Source organism: Thermobia domestica, chromosome 1 (assembly GCF_964235325.1).
Source record: "Thermobia domestica chromosome 1, izTheDome1.hap1.1, whole genome shotgun sequence".
Lineage (NCBI taxonomy): Eukaryota > Metazoa > Arthropoda > Insecta > Zygentoma > Lepismatidae > Thermobia > Thermobia domestica.
In genome coordinates this window covers 296,145,302-296,164,441 of record NC_137454.1, presented here as the reverse complement: position 1 = coordinate 296,164,441, position 19,140 = coordinate 296,145,302, and the positions used below count along the sequence as shown (strand labels likewise).

The following is a 19,140-nucleotide window of genomic DNA, read 5'->3' as shown; positions in this document are numbered from 1 at the left end:
GACAGAGACGTTGAAAGACGAAAAACCATTTGCGAATTGCTGCTTCAACGACAGAGCAGAAAGGGGTTTCTGCATCGAATTATTACGGCTGATGAGAAGTGGATCCATTACGAGAACCCTAAACGAAAAAAGGCCTGGGTGAAACCAGGTGAACCAGGTCCATCACAACCAAAACGAGATATTCACTGTGCAAAGGTTATGCTGTGCATATGGTGGGATATGAAAGGTGTGGTGTACTATGAGCTGCTGCAACCGGGTGAAACTATGAATGGAGAACGTTATCGACGACAATTAATGCGTTTGAAGGAAGCTCTGGCCAGAACACGACCAGAATGGGAGAACATACATGATAAACTTATTGTTCAACATGATAACGCTCGCCCACATGTCGCAAAACCGGTCAAAACCTATTTAGAAAATGTCGGATGGGAAGTTTTACCCCACCCGCCGTATTCACCAGACGTTGCTCCTTCGGACTACTACTTGTTCGATTGCATGAACAACGATTTGATTGGACAGCGGTTTACTTCTTCAGAAGATATCGAAACATGGGTCTCTGACTGGATCGCTTCCAAGGATGAGGACTTCTTTCGCCACGGAATCCGTACATTGCCTGACAGATGGGCGAAAGTGGTGGCTAGCGATGGACAATATTTTTCTTAAGGTATTTATGTATTTTGTGTTTGTACTACAGCTTCAATGTGTGCGTACCAACCGCACGAATTAATTCCTAGACCAAATAATATTCTTCTGAAAACTATTCGTAAAACACACAGTATATGTCTTCATTCCACGACGAATCAGAGCTATTGTAGAGCTAACCGTGGAACCTCCGTCGTATTAAGCAGTTAAGTTGCTTCAAGTGTTTCTAGTTTGATAACCATATACAGGATATATATATATATATTTTTAAAAAACTCCTGTCGGATTTTGATCCTTCCAACGAAACGGCAATCACATGAAGTAACATGTATCTGAGAAATCAGGAATATTCCCCACCAACAGCAATAACTCGTACTCGTATTAAACTCCAGCAGACATGGACAGAACGAGAACAAAATAAGTCGTCCATTGAGTTACTTTGTCGACAGTTGAGAATTTGAAGTCGATTCTCAATCCAGTCGGATAATGGTGTTGCGGCTTAACTATCTTGAAGCACAGTAATAACCTCTGCGATCCACAAGCACTCGTTTCACGGTTTTAGATTTTTCATAAATATGTTTTAATTCACTGTGAGTACACGGCTGCATTGACTGTCAGGCCAGGTGGCACAAACTCGCGATGTACGATACACTGAGTACACATAGCAGAGCATACACCTAGGTAGATCCAGTGGTGGTTTTCGTTGTTTGGGAGTGGGGTTCATGTGGTGTCAACTGCAAACCATAAGCACTCTGTCGAAAACGGATACTTGTCCTACGAGAGAACAAAGAAACGCGATATTTCTTTGCTCGTGTCGCTTTCTGAGCTATAGTCAACTCATGCGGAATCCTTTGGGCACACCTATACCGTTAGTCCAAACTGGTGTATATCTTGATGTATTTCGGCACTGCAATTGAAATTGTTCTCCCAATCTCTCACACGTTTATTCATTATCACGCTCAATAGCAGCTTTGATGTCTCGCTGTCTATGACCTGTGGACATCATGAAAAAAATTGCTGCTTTTAAATTTGTTTAACCAGCGTTGCACTATCCGCTTATTTAGTACAGCTCGACCAAAGGCTTGGCATATTTTTCTTCCTGTTTCACCATGTGTTTGTTGCTAATTTAATTTCTAATGCATACAAGCATATAATGCTGTCTGATATTCCCGTGTTTGACTTGCTCTCATAAACTTCCTCATTTAACTGAGGAAAGCACAACCAGCCAGCTACCAAAAAAACTCTCATTAATACGTTACCTTATCTGTTATTTTTCTTCTTTCACCTCGAACGAAACTTCCAGGAAGTGTGTGCAGCAAGTCCCACGTGGAAACCCAATTAAACTTTTTTTGTGTGTGTCTGTGTGTATGTTTGTTTGTGTTGTGTGTGTATGGGGGACGAAGGGTGGGAACACGCGAATACTATTTCCTTTATCTGCCATATTACGCAGATTAGTCTGTATCTGTAAAAGGTTCTTCCTGTCTCTAATTCGGCTGGAATGAAATTGGTTTTCTGTAATTTGATATTCTTCAGCTTTTTAACTGCCGTTTAGATCTCTAAAGGAGAGGGACGATTCCTTAACTGAAGGTTCTCCAGTTTCTACTCTATTGTACTTTTTCTCATTTTCTCTGTATTTATTTAGTTCACAGAAAGACCTTTTCGTCTAAAATGTTCTCAAGATCCGTTTGGATATTTGTACACTCATCCTGCACTATATTCAGCCTGAAGGGATACCCTTTCCACAATCTGTTTGCTTCTTTATGTTGTATAACTTACTTGAGTTATTAGTTTTGTTGCTTCCTCCATTTCCGCAATCCTATCCCTCATGTAACTTATTTAATCTCTATTAAGTCTGGAACTTAACACTCCAAACCGCGCTCTTCTCATTGAAGAGTGGTCACAACTAGATTTATAAGTTTACACAATTGTCATATTACAGGACATACTAATACGTTTAACAGTTTATATAATTTATACACTATTTATGTATTCCACTGACGTGACTAACTCCATATCTCTCCATTGGCTCATCCAATATTCTGTTGGACTGTCCAAAGTGCTGTGGACAAATCAATAAGATTCTTCACTTAAACTTCACGAGGAACTTTCCCCATGTAATGTTTTGCTGCCGAGTCTAATACGGGTAGCTTCGAGTACAGTGTTTACAACAGTCGAATTCATAAGCAACTGTAATTAACTCGCATTCTCTATTCCTTCACATCTTACACTTTCTTCAAATCACTGTTTCTCTTTCTCCCCTTTAATTTGCCCTATAGTTTTCATAATGAAATGAGTGTTTTCCCACGTTTCGATAGTGTCTCATTCGTTTCATCTCATTATCATCTCTGGAAAACTCCGATTCTATTACGAATCCTAATCTCAAATTACTGACTGACCTGTTCTGGAGTCTTCCAACATCAAATCTTTCTTTGTTGACAGCTTTCACACTTACGCTAATTACTGAAAGCCTCCTCCGTATATTCAAGATCATGAAATAGTGGTCTGAACTGTAGTATGCCACTCTGTTTGAACCTGTGTATACGATATTCCTTGGTCAATTAACCAACCAACTTAATTGGTTACGGTACGGTTTCTGAAGAAATCAAGAAATTTCACGATTGAACTCTCAGATGCTAAAAAATTATCAGACTTCTTACTGTCATTACTGTTCTCATGCAAGATTTCTATACCAATTGTTAGTCAAAATATCTGTAAGTTAAAATCGCCTAATTTAGTGTTGCATTTCCTAAAACCATTAAATATTTGTCGTAATTCTTTATAAATCCTATCCTTAGCACCAACATATATTTCTTCTGTTGACGTGTGCATACCTATCACTAAGATATCGCACTATACAGCTTTAGTATAATTCTTTCATCAAAAATTCGACTTCATTAAATATTAACAATATACTATTTTTAACTAAGGACCCAGTCTAAACTATGAGCTTCGGTTATCTAAGCAGACAAACCTGTATCGACCTATTGCATATCGACCTGTATCGACATATTGTATCATTTCCAGTCTATTTCCCGAGGCGCTAATATATATATATATATATATATATATATATATATATATATATATATATACACACAACAGCCTTTCCTATGTCCTCTTCTAATATCTAAAAATTCTCCCCATATATAGGATCCTACATTCCACGTTCCTAATCCCATTCCTCTTCTAACCTGGATCTGCAGATTCCGTGTACTAAGAGATTAATACTATGTACTTACATGTAAATTCTGTACAGGACAGTCTTTTCCCAGAAGTGTAAAGGCTACATACGAAACTTGAAATATGTCTGGACGTTTGTCACAGTCAGGCTCTAACATGTATCCTACAATCACAAGAAAATTAATGAACAAATGTATTTTTTGATGTGCATAATGTTATTAAGTTATAAATTTCAAAACAGATTACGTACATTTGTAGCAATTAAAGGAGAGAAAAACATTATCAAATCCATTAAATTAAAAAAAAAAAAAAAAAGCCATCATTTTTCTAAAATCTTTCAAACTGATGATGGAATTTCTTAAAAAATGTTTTATACTCCTCTTATGCTGTCGCCACAATTCTGCACTAAATGTCATGAAACAGTATTACTTATAAAAGTTTTAGAAGTTTGTTTCACCAGAATAGAACATACTCTCTTTACTTTAAAATTGATTTACGTCAATTTTGCGATACTTGCAAGCTAGACACCTTATTTATTACTTTTCTTTATATTAATAAGAGAAAATTTGCGGAAAATATTCTGATTTTTCTCACAACTCCTTAGGATGTCACATCACATCATTTCTAGAATTTTATATGATTAAAAAAAAAAAAAAGAAAAGAAAAGAAAAAAGCGAAACTACATAATAAGTATTACTTTTGTTTCTCTCGGTTCAATCTTCGAAATACACATCAGAATAATCTCATTGTTTTAATCACTTTCAATTTTCAAAATCTCTTTAGAAATTGCTGATCTTTGCTACGTCGGCCCGAAAACACAGAATAACCCAAAACATACTAAGAGTTGGCCGTGTGAAGCAGATTAACTGACGCGGGATGCCATGCCATAGAGCAAAGATGGAAGAGGCAAAATGGGGTTTAGACTCTTTCGTGGTTCAAATATTAATCCTATAGAAAATGTTCAGGATCTACTACGACTACTAAACAGACCCATAAATACTTGAGGCACTCTGCTGCATACCATTCCACACTGAGTTGAAGCTTTACGTGCTGCTACGGAAAGGTCCACCAACTACTAACTCCGGCATTAGTAATGTTTCTTTCTATGCACTGACATAGCAATGGCTACAGACTCAAAGTTTACTTATCAGGATAGTGTAGATGAACAGCAAACGAGTAGTCAAACAGCTGTAATTTCACGCGTTTTCACATGATTATGAAAGAAATTTGAAATGAAATGAAATGAAATCTTTAGTTTAACGTCCCACGGTTATGCCGGTTAGGCTAAAGGAGACGGTGATTATGAGAAATGAATGAAACGGTGGAATGAAGAAAGTGGGAGGAAACGGGAGAACCCCGAGAAAACCCACGAGCACGGTGTTTGTCCACCACAAAGTCCACACGGCGCGAGCTGGGATCGAACCAGGGACCCCAAGCACCGGAGGTGAACGCTCTACCACTGAGCCACCGCGCCCCCCGAAAGAAATTTGAATACCTACGTGGTCAGTGCCTTATATGTACTACTGTTGTCCGCATACAATAAAACACCAATTTCATTCAGCTATCCATTTAATTATAAACCACCTGATATGCAAAAAAATATCCTGCTGCAATAACTACAAAACAAAAAAGACGTTTTCAACTTTGATTGTTTGCTAGGCTTTTCACACACAATATGGACGCTTCAGAATTTCCACTTAAGCCCTTTTTATTAAATTACAATCAACGGAAAATTAACTGAACATAAATCACAAATGGGTTGATCATATTCTATTTTTAAAATAAAGTTGAAACACTTGAACAATCATCTTTCTTTCCCACTCTCGCATTCGTGCGTCCCATGCTTTCATAGACAGACATGCACAAATAGCTTAAAAATTATTAGAAAAATAACGTCTATTTACTGATTTTAACGAAGAATTATGGAACAGACTTTTAAAAGAGCTGGTTTCAATTTTTTCTTTTTAATCATGACTGTACAACTGGTATCGTGGCTTAACATACTAAAACCTCCTTTTATCTTTCCTTGTTCCTTTCCCCTCTTTCCTTCTAATGCTGCGAAGAGGTTGTCGACTTAAAGTTTATATTTTAGAACAGAAATAAAGTATAATATTTAGAATGTGACTTTATGTTATAAATATGAAAAGTTACTAGTTAAGACTATACACCATGACGTACATATGAACCATCGATATCCAATACATTAGTAGAACATCGAAAACAGTATAAACAGTATTTTCAAACTTTTTACATCTGTAAAAATCATACATTACCTAAATTCATTGAAGAAAAAAAAAAGTACGAGCTTGAACTCATTCATTCCCTTAAATGTACTTTGAGGGACTGTACACAACTTCTTGTTAGGGTTCACGCACGCGTCGAGGATTTGTTAACATAATGCAGAACTATATTTCTTTCTTTCTCTCTGTATATATATATATATATAGGGGTAGACAAAAAATCTAAAAACACTTCATACAGGACACGTAAGTTTGGCCCTCCACTGTCCAACACGTGATGTTGCCGATCGTTTTTTTGTTTTCAATGTGTCAAGTGGGCCTTCCTCTTCCGTCAGTAGTAACCCGTTCACCTATGAGTGTCGTGGTGTGAAAGTGGTGCGGTAAAGTGGGCGACCTGACAGACTTCCAAAGAGGCATGATCGTTGGTGCCCGTCTGGTTGCAGCTTCAGTGGCAACAGTGGCGAACATTGTGGGGGTATCGAAAGGCACTATGTCCAATGTCACGACGGCATACACAATTCATGGGCAAACGACGTCTGCAAAGCACAACAGTGGTCGAAAGACAATCCTGTCAGATAGGGACCGGAGGGCATTAAAATGGATTGTAGCAGCTAAAAATAAGACCACTGCAATGAAAATTACGTCTGAACTCAATTCCGACCTACAAAACCTGCTTTCATCGAAAACAGTGCAACGGGAATTTCATAAAATAAAATTTCATGGCAGGGCTGCTATCGCCAAACCCCTGGTCACAGCAGTAAATGCGAAGAGGCGTATCCAGTGGTGCAAGGACCACAAGGCATGGACTCATGAGCAGTGGAAACACATAACGTGGTCCGATGAATCGACCTTCGCCTTGTTTCCAACAACCGGTCGTGTTTACGTATGGAGAACACCGTCGCAAGCCTATCATACAGACTGACTGCTCCCAACTGTAAAGCATGGGGGTGGTTCTGTTACAGTATGGGCAGTGATATCGTGGTTTTCTGCAGGTCCCATCATAGCCTTGCATGGAATGATGAATGATAAGGCGTATGAGGCCATTTTGGGGGACTAGGTTCTACCCATGGCCCAAATATTGTTCCCTGATTGTGATAGCATCTACTAAGATGATTTGGCACCCTGTCACGCTGCAAAAACGGTGAAATCATTGTTTGAGGAGCATTACCAGGAGCTATCACGCCTCTGGGTCCCACAAACACCAGATCTGAATATCATTGAGCCATTGTGGTCTGAGTTAGAAAGGCGTGTTCGGTCTCATCTAAAGATGCAAAAAAGCCGGCTTTTTTGAATCGATTGTTTTTTCACATAAAAAGCCGGCTTTTTTGGAAAAAAAAAACGAGAATTTTGGAAATTCTGGCTTTTTTCATTTTCATGATTTTTCTATCTAAAAAGCTTTCTTATAGTATATTCTACACTTAGATAAGAATTCCATGACCTAAATGCCATATTTCGCTCTAAAATTCACCATCAAGATGGATGGAGCACATGTTTTACGAATTAAAGCTAACATGAAGAATGTAGTATTTGAGGGCAATTTTAGAGGCTATTTAACTTTATTTTAACTTTTGAGTTATCGATATTTTTTCTTCTCGATATCATTTCAGTTTGTCGTCTGTTTCATTTCTAAGAGCTTTGTACTCTAGCTTCTAACGCAGAAGTTAAACTTACGTTTTTCTATATATCCGTCAAAGCGTACGTTTTTCAATATATCCGTCTAACCGTACTTCCACATTTCTGTTATACTGTAGCTGTGCAACGATTTAGCAATAATTTTCCGGATACAACCTTGAATACTAATTTATACAAATAATCAGTAGCAGATTTAGAAACGTACTTTGGGACGGGTTTCTCTGATTGTTTCACTTTCTAAAATCTCCTAATTTTATTTGGGAGGAGCTTGAAGTTTATGAGTACAGGCATAACTAATACTGTATTTCGTTTCGTTTATATATTTAGCGATAATCTTCCGGATACAACCTTGAAGATCATTTTATACTGAGAATCAGTGGCGGATTTAGAAAAGTATTTTGGGAGGGTTTTTTTCTTACTAATGTTTAGTTTTTCTAAACATTCGTAATTTTTATTTGACGGCAGCTTAAAGTTAATGAGTAAAGGCATAACTAATAGATATTTCGTTTGTTTTCGACATTCCGTAATTTTGGGGAACAGGCTTCAGTCCGAAAGACCGCCCCCCTAACCCTCGCAAAACCGTCACTGCTGGTAATTAGTAATAATAACGATTTAAAAACAATAAGAAATTAAGTCAGCCACCTCACAGTACACGCGCTATTTCTACTTCATAGATGGAATGAAGAAAAGTTTTGTCAGAATGGTCGAATGCTGAGTTGAATTCCGGACTTCTCGATAGAAGCGCAAAAGCTCCAGTCAATCATGTTTGTTGTGCAGTTGTATTTATCTTAACTTAAATATATTCCGTAGTCTTTTTTTTTTTTTTTTGTGTGTGTGTGTGTGTGTTGGTGGGGTGGGGAGAGTTCCATAATGATATGAAGGGTGTGAGCCAAGAACATGGTAACTAACAAATTTTCAATTGCTGAGTTACGCAGCATCAGATAGGCAGCAACGCATACCGCTTCGTTTAATCCCTCATGTATAGACTTATGTGAAAAATCAGCTTTCTGACTTTCAAAATGGATTGTGCAGCAGAAAATTTCTAATTTCTTAAAATAGTAAAATTATGGGTTACCATGTTCTTATCTCACACACTTCATGTTCAATCCCTCTTGTTAAAAATACAGAAAACTTGAGGACTGAATAAACCGTGATGGTGCTTATATAAAACTTCAGAATTTCAAGAATATACAAAACCAAAAGCTCTAGGTGTGCAGCCTTTAAGTGTATCATATAAATCTAAGTATTTTTCTTATGTTTTATTTTAATTTTATTTTGTTTCAAAAAGAGGGTATGGAATATTTTGAAGTAAAAATACTACATAGAATTTTGCTACTTATTTGAGTATTTTTTAAAAAGAAGTATTTACTTTTAGGGTTGGCTGGTTTACACCAGCTGTTTTTCTTCTTTTTTTTAAATAAACAACTGGTTTAAACCGAAAAAAAAATAAAAGGTACGAAAAATGCGAATCGTGTGAACTTCATGGTGACGTTTCCATACATCAAACCATTTGCATTAGTTTTATATCCTTTTCACCTTTTAATCAAGGTGTCCCATGTTCAATTCTCGGTCGAACCACAACCCTTCTTTCATGCGTAAACAAAGTAGCGGTTCGGATGTCACTTTAAGCGAAAGTCTTCTCCTTGATAACCTCGGTATTACGTAAGGATGTTAAGTCTGAACATACGAAACGAAACTAAATTGTATATTTCTGCGTGCCTGAATGCCTGTTGTTTTATAAAGAAACCAAGGTTGCTTAAATATACTGATATAAATTGACAAAATTTATCGATTGCCTACGTAGCTTCCAACATTAGCTTGGATTGTATTTTCAATGATATGTACGCACTAAATTTGTAATTTAATACCTCAGTTTTAGCGTACTAATTATGATACGTTGACCTTTAAATTTTACATGCAAAGCAATAACAGGATTTTTTCCGTTATTGTTTTACATTTAGAGTAATGAAGGGATTTTCCCGATGGCTAGGGCGGGAGTTTCTCAATTTAAGAAATTTACTGACCGGACTTCTTTAAGCTTATGTGACCTCTTCCAGCATAACCCCGTTGTTGCATAATAACACCAAGGCGAAACGAACTTATTTCTGTCAATATGTAATATAAATACATAAAGCAAAATATCTAAACCCAAAAAAACCTGGTTTAAACCAAAAAAGCCTAGTTTAAACTCCCCCCAAAAAACGGGTTTTTGGCATTTTCAAAAACAACCCTGGCTCTTGCCAACCCTGCTTACTTTTGTATGTAGGAGGTTAAAAAAAATCTTATTATATACATTGGTTAATCCTTTGGAATTCATAATGTAAATATGTTGAGAAGTAAAACTGTTTGAAATATCTTTTCGAAACTCATGGTTTATTTTCGAGGTTTTATATTATTATCGGCATCAACCACTAATTAAATGACTTTTTGTGTTGTAGAGAAGCGAAACAAAATCTGGTTTATCAATTTAAAGCAGAATTTTCAAAAAAGCCCAAAATTTCCCAAGCAAAAAAGCGAAGCAGAAAAAACCGAGTTTTTTTTTCAAAAAAGCCGTTTTTTTTCCGAGCCCTTGCATCTCTAGTTTCATTACCCTCCACCAGCATCTCTTAAGGAACTGGAGCATGTTTTGGAGGAACAATGGTACAAAATTCTACACATCACGATTCAGGAGCTGTTTACGTCCATTCCACGTCGGATCCAAGCTGTTTTGGACGCAAAAGGAGGTCCCACACCATACTAGGTATGATTTTCACACTTCAACAAACGTTTTAGATTTTTTTGTCAAACCCCTATATATATAATATCTCTAATTGAAGTAACTCTTAAAATGAATTATATATAACAAGAACAAATAAATAAAAATTAACTGATTCGTTTCGTAACCTGTGAAAAAGTCAAATTAATTTGTGCAACTTCGATTTTCCTGTAATATTTTTCCAACATTTCCGGTTTTATTTGCTGTTTCTTTTACATTTATTGTTGTATAACACTTCGAGAGAATCTGAGCTCATTTTAAGATTATAATGAAATAAGTTCACAAGATTTTTTTTTTTTTAACCAAAGCTTTAAACTGACCTTTTAAAATCAAACACAGTAACTCCGAATACATCATACAAAATCCATGTCAAAACTCAAAATACATAAGAAAAAGGGAAGCGAAATACTCTGCTTTTCATACCATATCTGTTTATTTTTATTTGCTTTTATTATTCTTTTTATTTACTATTTTTATTATTTAAAAAAGTGAGATAATAATATAGCAATACTTACTGATTAGGCAATGCACTCCTTTGGAATACTTAGAATTATCAGGTATTGTAAAATTTCCACTTTGAATTGCTAAGGTACTTTCTCCAAACGGCAGAGAAAAGAAACATAATTTGTATAACAAACAGCCCAACGCCTGAAAAGAACACACCAGATTGGAGTGATTACTGCAGCTTCAGTCAAGTCAAATTGACATTGTTCAATTAATGTTGTCCCAGGAAATGGCTCAGTGGAAACCTCGCAAATATTTATATTAGAAACACTAAATGTAATGATGATCTTTAAATCAATTATAGATAAAACAATTTCAAAACTTTACTTAATTATATTTGAAGTTTCAACAAGATTCAGTGTTATTATTTTCCACAGAAGAACTATGCATCCATTTAACTTAAATAAAACTACTATCTAAATGTATAAACCTATTGTTAATATATTCCACACAGCTCATCAGTCATCACAAATACGATTTCGCTTGCACAATTAAAACAAATAATTATTTATCTTACTATGTGTTGGCTCTACAAAAGTCAATCATTTTCAAATATATTCCATGTACTGGAAAGACAATACCAAGGTCTCCGAGTTCTCTCTGAATTCACAGTGTACAAACAGCCTTTTATTATTATTATTATTATTACGAGGGTCATTCGGAAAGTAAAGAACGTTTTTGTATAAACACTTTAATAACTGATATACAAAGGCGAAATTTGTGTTACATACTATGTGATACTTAAGTTACTTTTCGACATAGCCGCCGTGTAAATTTAAACACTTGTCATACCGTGGTACAAGTTTTTCTATGCCTTCGGCATACACAGTTGCCGCCAAACTGTTGAACCAATCACTAACAGCTTCCTTAAGTTCATCATCACTGCCGTAGTGGCTTCCACCCAAAAAGTCTTTCAACTTTGGGAATAGGTGGAAGTCACTGGGGGCTAAGTCTGGACTATAGGGTGGATGCTCCCAAACTTCCCACTTAAACTGCTGAAGCAAGTCCCTCGTCAATGCCGCGGAATGAGGACGGGCATTGTCGTGGAGGAGGATGACGCCGCTGGTCAGCAATCCGCGCCTTTTGTTTTGAATCAATATGGAATCGCCTATCCTCTTGAATTTTCCGCTCAATTCTTCCTTTGAGTCCGTCAGTCACAACAGAAGGCCGGCCCGAGCGTTCCTCATCGTGCACATTCGTCCGTCCGTCATTAAACATAATGCACCACTTATGAACTGATGCTTCATTCATTACATTTCCATACACCTCAGTGATTTGTCTATAAATTTCTATCGGATGCACTTTTCTTGCATTCAAAAATCTTATCACACTACGAACCTCACACTTGGCGGGATCAGTAAATGTATCGCACATTTTACAGTCGCACAGCGAAGCAATAACGTACCGTAGCGGATCGCAGCTGGTGCCAGACTGAGGCTAAAGCATGCCCAGGTCAATAACCCAGCGGCAGCGGGGGTGGGGGAACACGCGCACGCGCTAGCGCAAAACGTTCTTTACTTTCCGAATGACCCTCATATTATTATTATTATTATTATTATTATTATTATTATTATTATTATTAAAAGTAGCTCTGAAATTGTCCTCTGCCAAATGCTGCATAGATTCTATAATGCAAACACTATCTGGTGAGTATGAACGGTCATCTGTCTTTCCTTTGACCAGATCCGGCACTGTTTGACTTCGCTGATCGCGCGAAAAGCGGTGTTTCAGGTGGCTAGGACGCTGGGTTATTACCTGAACTAAATGGTGTGAAAGTAAGCTATCTTATGAGAATAAAGGCTTGAGAGAGCTTCCACGTGACACAAAACAGGAATCTTCATTAAGTACGATAACCTACAACTTATACAGGTAACATCTAAGCCTGCATATTCACCAGGCTCCCCACACCAAGCTATTTATCGCAGCATTGTTGCTTGTGTACAGTTTTCAGTGAGTTGATGGAACATTCATATGCATACTCTACTGTAAGTTTTTCCTAACAAACGACCTTCATCCCTTATATATAATATCCAGATTTTCACGTTTATTTTATCGAGAATAACCATACCAGTTCGTTCCACGCAGTTTTCTACAATAATTATGACGTCAAGCGATTGTTCCCAATGCTGGTGGTCACACGGCATTTCTTCAGGTAACCACTATTCAAATTTGTTCGTATATATCTGCATAATTTTCTGTAATATTACTCCAACATGTTATCGGAGTAAAATTCAATCTTGCAACAATGTATCATGTAGTTCCTTAAGCAATTGTTCCTAAGGAGAGCCATATTAGAAATGGTTATGAATCAGTAGGTAGGAAGAAGTTATTCTATTTCTAATGCAAAGAGGATTTGGGTATAAAATTTAAAAGAACTATTTCCTCCTTTCATTAGTATTCTACTTCTGTTTATTAAACTGGATTATTCGATATAGGTTTCGAAATAGAAATTATCCTTTAAAAAAATCAATACCCTGTTGAATCTCGTAAACCCATTATGTGAGGCACTTTTAACTTCTCAAACAGCATAAAAATTTAAAGGATGTGCAATACAAATACTAGTTAAATTACCCATATATCCGCTTTGGTTGTAATTGCTTTCCCACAATACATATCCACCATTTCTGGAGCCCGGTACGATAGTGTTGTGTATTTCTTTATTTCATCTTCTACTGCTGCTACACCATGAACTTGAGGATTCAGAACCTTTCCTGTTGCTGATCCGAAATCACAGAGCACGTAATTTCCACTATCACTTAATAATATATTTTCTACCTGCAAATAAAGCATACAACGTGGACTAATTAGGAATATAGTACACATCGAAATAAAAATAAGTGCTTCTATACTCTTAAAATTTCATTCAATCTCCTTGTCCAAATGAATATTCTATTAACTCAATTAATTCACGTAACTTCCTTATTTAATTCTCACTAATTAAAACATCTAAAATAATTAAATATGAAATGTTAAGTATTAGTGTTATCAGTATAGCATATCGAATGTAAACGAAACCGAAATGTACATGTTGGCGATTATTTTTTAATATGAATATTAGTATGTCCTTAGTGTATTTCCAAGAGTTCAAAGATACCATATGACAGACAGACCATAAGAAAATACAATTTTGGAACACCACCGATTGTAATTTCATTTTAAGCATGTCTTGCAGAGAATGTGCAATCCGCTTTTCTGTCTTGCATGTATATATATTCCTTTGTAAAACAATAATTTCGACCTGTGCGACTTCCAGGTGCTTTTTTCGTCACCTTACATTGCAGATGAAGGTAATAGTTGTCGCCTACATTTTGCTTTGTTCTTCCTTCCAGCTATTCTGAATTATTCTGCACTAATTTGCTTTGTAACAATGTCACGCTGAATTATTAATGGCTTGTATATACTGGTTCTTGCACAGATTCCATCAAAATTGCGAAATTCAAAAATGTCTTATTTTGACGGAATCTGTGCAAGAACCAGTATATATAATAAATTAATATTTTAGTGTGATATAATTACAGTGTAAGTATGTACAGAATAATTCAAAATAAGTGGAAGAACAACGAAAAATGTAGGTGACAACTAGGATCTTCACGGTAAAGTAACTTGAAAAAGGCACCAGGAAGTAGCACAGGGTTGAAATTATTGTCTTAGAAAGGAATATATATATATATATATATATAAGCAAGGCAAGGTATATCATTTTGCTTTTCTTTATATATGAGTATTTGTAATATAAGATGACAAACTTAACATAATTTTCGTCCATTAGCTTAGTTTTACTGGATTAGTTTTACAGAAACTGTGGGAAAAACTAACTCAATCGAAAGTCGTAATGACCGAAAATTAGGTTACACATTCTTTACAAAAGAAGCCTCTTAAGTGAGTACTATAATCATGATGTCTTGCTTTTCATATACAATTCCAAGTATGAAATCATGTTTACAGTTGTCTAAAATAAAGAAAAATTGTATTCAATTCCTTTGGAACAGTGTCGCTGTAAGAAGTACAAGTTGCGATTGCTGCTAATTTTCAGCAAACATCGGATTTTTATGAGAAAACTGTTCGCAATCGCAGCGTGTAATCCAACAATATTGTTGAGCAAGGCAAACATACCTTTGCAAGAAGTGTCCAAGTTCGATTTTTTGAACTTATACATTTTTATTGTCGTTTAAAAAACGCATACCATTTGATACCATAAAAAAGCGTAAGTATAACTTTGCCCACACTTCCACTAACCAAAAATATTTCTTTATTGTTATTCATATTTTTGTACAAAGGAACTCACCTCCAAGGGAAATTAATGATGTTTTTATCTATTTACGCATAATTCATATACACAATTGTCCACAATTCGTATCATTTTTCAGAAGTAACTTTAATTACATTGCTAGTGAAAAACGGAGATAGATTTCTAAGTTCGAAGTTGAAAAATGAAAAGCAAGCATTCAACCACATCTGAAATAGTCTTAAAATTTTCATTTTTAAATGTATTTAAAATCATATTCTTAGTAAATCGAAATTCTAACTCTTAGCAGAATTCCTCAACTTCAAATTCCCTTATATTTCCCGATTTTCCAGGTTTATCATCACCCTGTAGTAATTTGTTTTCCATGACCACGTTCATTTGTTCCAATTATTATATAGCCAATTTTCTTCCATATACTTTTGTCATGCTTTTCTCATACATGCTGTTCCTGCGAAATGCCTGATATCTATTCATCTTGTATTTAGTCATCGTCTTCTGTGTAGTTTCTTCTCTCTGAGAATCCAATATAGAATTTCTGTAGCCCATCTTCTATTTGTTTGCTCTATGTAACTAAGTTACTTCCATTTCCTCTTCTTCGCAGCTTTGATCTCATCTTTCATCTTTGTTCCAGAAGGAGCCCATTCTTCGTCTTCTTATTCCTTTAAGGTATTCCTAGCATGAATCTTTCCATTGCTCTTTGCGTTGTATGTGCCTTTAGGGTGCACTTTTCACATGAATACTAATATTCTGGTAGGATACGCTGATTATATGAAGATGAGTTTTAAAAACTGTATGCATTGGACAACATTTTTTAGAAGTGGTATAGAAGCGTTACCGCAGAGGTGGCGTAAATGTATCTCGGTCGAGGGGAATTACGTGGAAAAATAAAACGTAACTTATCCAAATATTATATGATTTTATAGATTAGGCCACGAACTTTCCAATCCACCCTCGTGTGTATATATATATATATATATATATATATATATATATACTGCATAGTTAATGAAAGGTTACTTAGTATTTTTAATCATGAAGAATAATTAACTTTTTACAACATGTTCTACCAAACTGCAGCTTCTGATTATCAAATAACGACAAATAGTTATTGTTATCCTTTTGAAAGATATAGATGAACTCTGCATAAGATAGTAAGAAGAATCACGCGAAACGTACGTTTACAAACGAATGGGCTTGCATTTATAAAGAGAAAGACTCGAATTTCTATGACATGTCATTTTTATCCTGGCATCTCTTCACACCTCTAATTACATATGATTTCTGTAACTGTAATTTTCAACCTACCTAATTCATTGTTTTCTCAAACCGTAAATTAAATTTTTGGATAAAGCAAATTGTAATGATGAAATAAGTAGTATCAATTAGTCAATTAACTTTTCCCCTTCGTGGCTCTTTAGATTTCTTGCTCTTTCTCCTTCTTTCTTATCTTAATTCATTCATTCGATCTTGCCTCTTTTATCAATTTCTAAGAAAAAAGATCTTTGGGAAAATCAAGTTTTTCACACGAAAATTTCAAAGTAGAATCATCTTAGATATAATTCAATTGCAAAACACAAATCATGACAACTATTCATAAATCATCATCTACAATATAAGCATGTAAATCTCTGCGTATTCTTTTCTATCATATCAATGAAGTTTTACTGGAAGTATACAAAATTATACATTCTAAGATTATTATTAACTTTTACGTTCAGTTTCATATTGCATGCTTTTTTGGTAAAGTTATCCTATTATTTAAATGTAATCATTGTAAAAGGAATAAGCAAAGAACACAATACTGCCGTCCTAAGCGAAAAGACCTTAACTCCACATTTTTTTCGAAAATTGAGATATTGGTATGGGAAGGTTCGTAGCACAATTCTGCATCTCCCTAAAGTGAAACTGACGTGGTTTGACCAATATAAGTGTGATGACGTCGTGACGTCATGACCTTATGTTCAAACCTGTAACTGAAAGTAAGCAAAAAGACCTTAAGTGGCAATTCAAAAGCAAAAATATTTAACTGTATTACCACACAAATTTTAGATCGTGAAAATAATAAAGTTTTACTGAAATACAACAAATTTGAACGTACAGCCTAAGCCAAAACGCGTTTCCTTTTTTTTTCTCGAAAGTATGTGAAATGAAGATAAGGCCTTTTCGTTTAGCAAGGTAGAATAATAGTTACCTTTAAGTCTCTATGAATAATGGGAGTTTGACAGTGATGTAAACGTGAAACAGCCTCACAAATATCACAGAAAATCTGTAAAACTTCTTGTTCACTAAATCCAGACTGCAACCTGAAACAATACTGACAATTAGCATATTTCTGCCCTCAATGCGAACATTATGTGCAACTGCATAAATTAGTCAAAGATGTTACGTACACGAAGATATAATGTTTATTTTTCTGACATAAGCTAATAATAACTAATATTTATGTAACGAAAGTATTTGAGGCATTTTAATACTACTTAAAAAGTGTAGACTGGACCTACCTTGTTTACTACATGTTTAAGAGATTTCCTGAACGGTTGCAGCTACTTATTTTGTAACAGGTATTTGTGAAAGTATTTGAAAATAAAATGCTGAGACGAAGATTAGGACCCGTGAGGGACGGGAATGAGGAATGACGGAACCCCCAATGCCGGAAGTGTGCAATATGTACCGTTTACCTACCACTGTTGGGATCATGTAAGTCTAGGAGGCTCAGATGAGCAGGTCAGGTAGCCAGAATGGAAAAAAGTAGAAACGCTTTCAAAATTTTAACTGGAAACCCAATCGGAAACTCAATAGAAAAACCTAAGCGCAAATAGGAGGACAATATTACGATAGATATAGTAGAAATAGGAATATAAATAAAGTAGCGCTTCTTGCTGGTCTAATGGTTAACGCGTGTGCCTTTGATGTATGTGGTTCCGGGTTCGATTCCCGGAAGAGAGCTCAATTAATTTAATTTCACCATCATTCACTTTCACTAATCATGTCTCCTTTGGCCTAAACAGCATAATCGTGGAAAGTTAAGACTTAAAAAAGTAAATAAAATAGAAACTGGATGCAGTTGGGTAAGGACAGAGATCAATGGAGAACTTTTATAAACACAGCATTCGAGTTACATGGGCGTAGAGTAAGTTAGAGAGGTCATTTATGAACACACTCGACACCTACAATTACTCTTCCTCTTCTAATTACGTTTCTGCATTCTTGCAAACAAATTGTGTTTTCTTTTTTTATTATAGCTAAAACTAGATACAAGTACTAAGATATAAACGTTAAGCTCAATAACGCTTACATTGATCTCTCTCATGTTAATTACGTCTCCATTGCTTCTAATCTACCAAAAGAGAGAGAAACAGAGGGGATATGTGTCACATCATATGAGTATTATAGCTTTACAATTATTAAAACAATCATATACAAAATATTGTGAAATATAAAGTGCTCAGTAAAAGATAGTTCACTTACCTTCCATTCATCATCTGTAATACGTGAGTTCTACAGTAAGGCATCAAAAGAAGAACTTCATATACACCATTTCCTGTATGTGTAATACTAGAATCAACGTACCCTATTATATTTTTGTGCCCACTCAAATTACTCTGCAAATAAAATGAACAAAAATATAGTGTTAAGAATGTCACAGTAGAAAACAAAATAAAATATTGAATTTGTCAAGCATAATACAACACACTAATATCGGAAAGTCGCAAAATATTTTAATGTATTTCAACTTTTGATATTATAAGAACAAAGAAATTTGGGCTCTAAACCTATTGATTGAAATTATTCTATCTAATCGCTAAGCCTATGATTTCTGTTATTGTAAAAGTTAACATTTTCCCACTATACAATGTTGGACACTATCTCTCTTATGATTTCTAGGCTTCCTAGTAATTCAAACAAAAGTAGAAGGTATACAAAGATATACAAAGAGAAAA

General features: G+C 35.4%; 1 protein-coding gene across 1 annotated transcript in view; it reads right to left on the bottom strand.

The window, feature by feature from the left end:
- Nak (Numb-associated kinase) overlaps positions 1-19,140 on the bottom strand; it is a 171,384-nt gene that overhangs the window by 119,594 nt on the left and 32,650 nt on the right. Inside the window, exons 3-7 of the mRNA XM_081726884.1 lie at positions 18,668-18,801; positions 17,391-17,502; positions 13,525-13,728; positions 10,965-11,097; positions 3,882-3,985 (exon numbers count right to left, since the gene is read on the bottom strand). Of these exons, the coding sequence (XP_081583010.1) occupies positions 3,882-3,985; positions 10,965-11,097; positions 13,525-13,728; positions 17,391-17,502; positions 18,668-18,801 (687 nt within the window). The remainder of the gene's footprint in view (positions 1-3,881; positions 3,986-10,964; positions 11,098-13,524; positions 13,729-17,390; positions 17,503-18,667; positions 18,802-19,140) is intronic.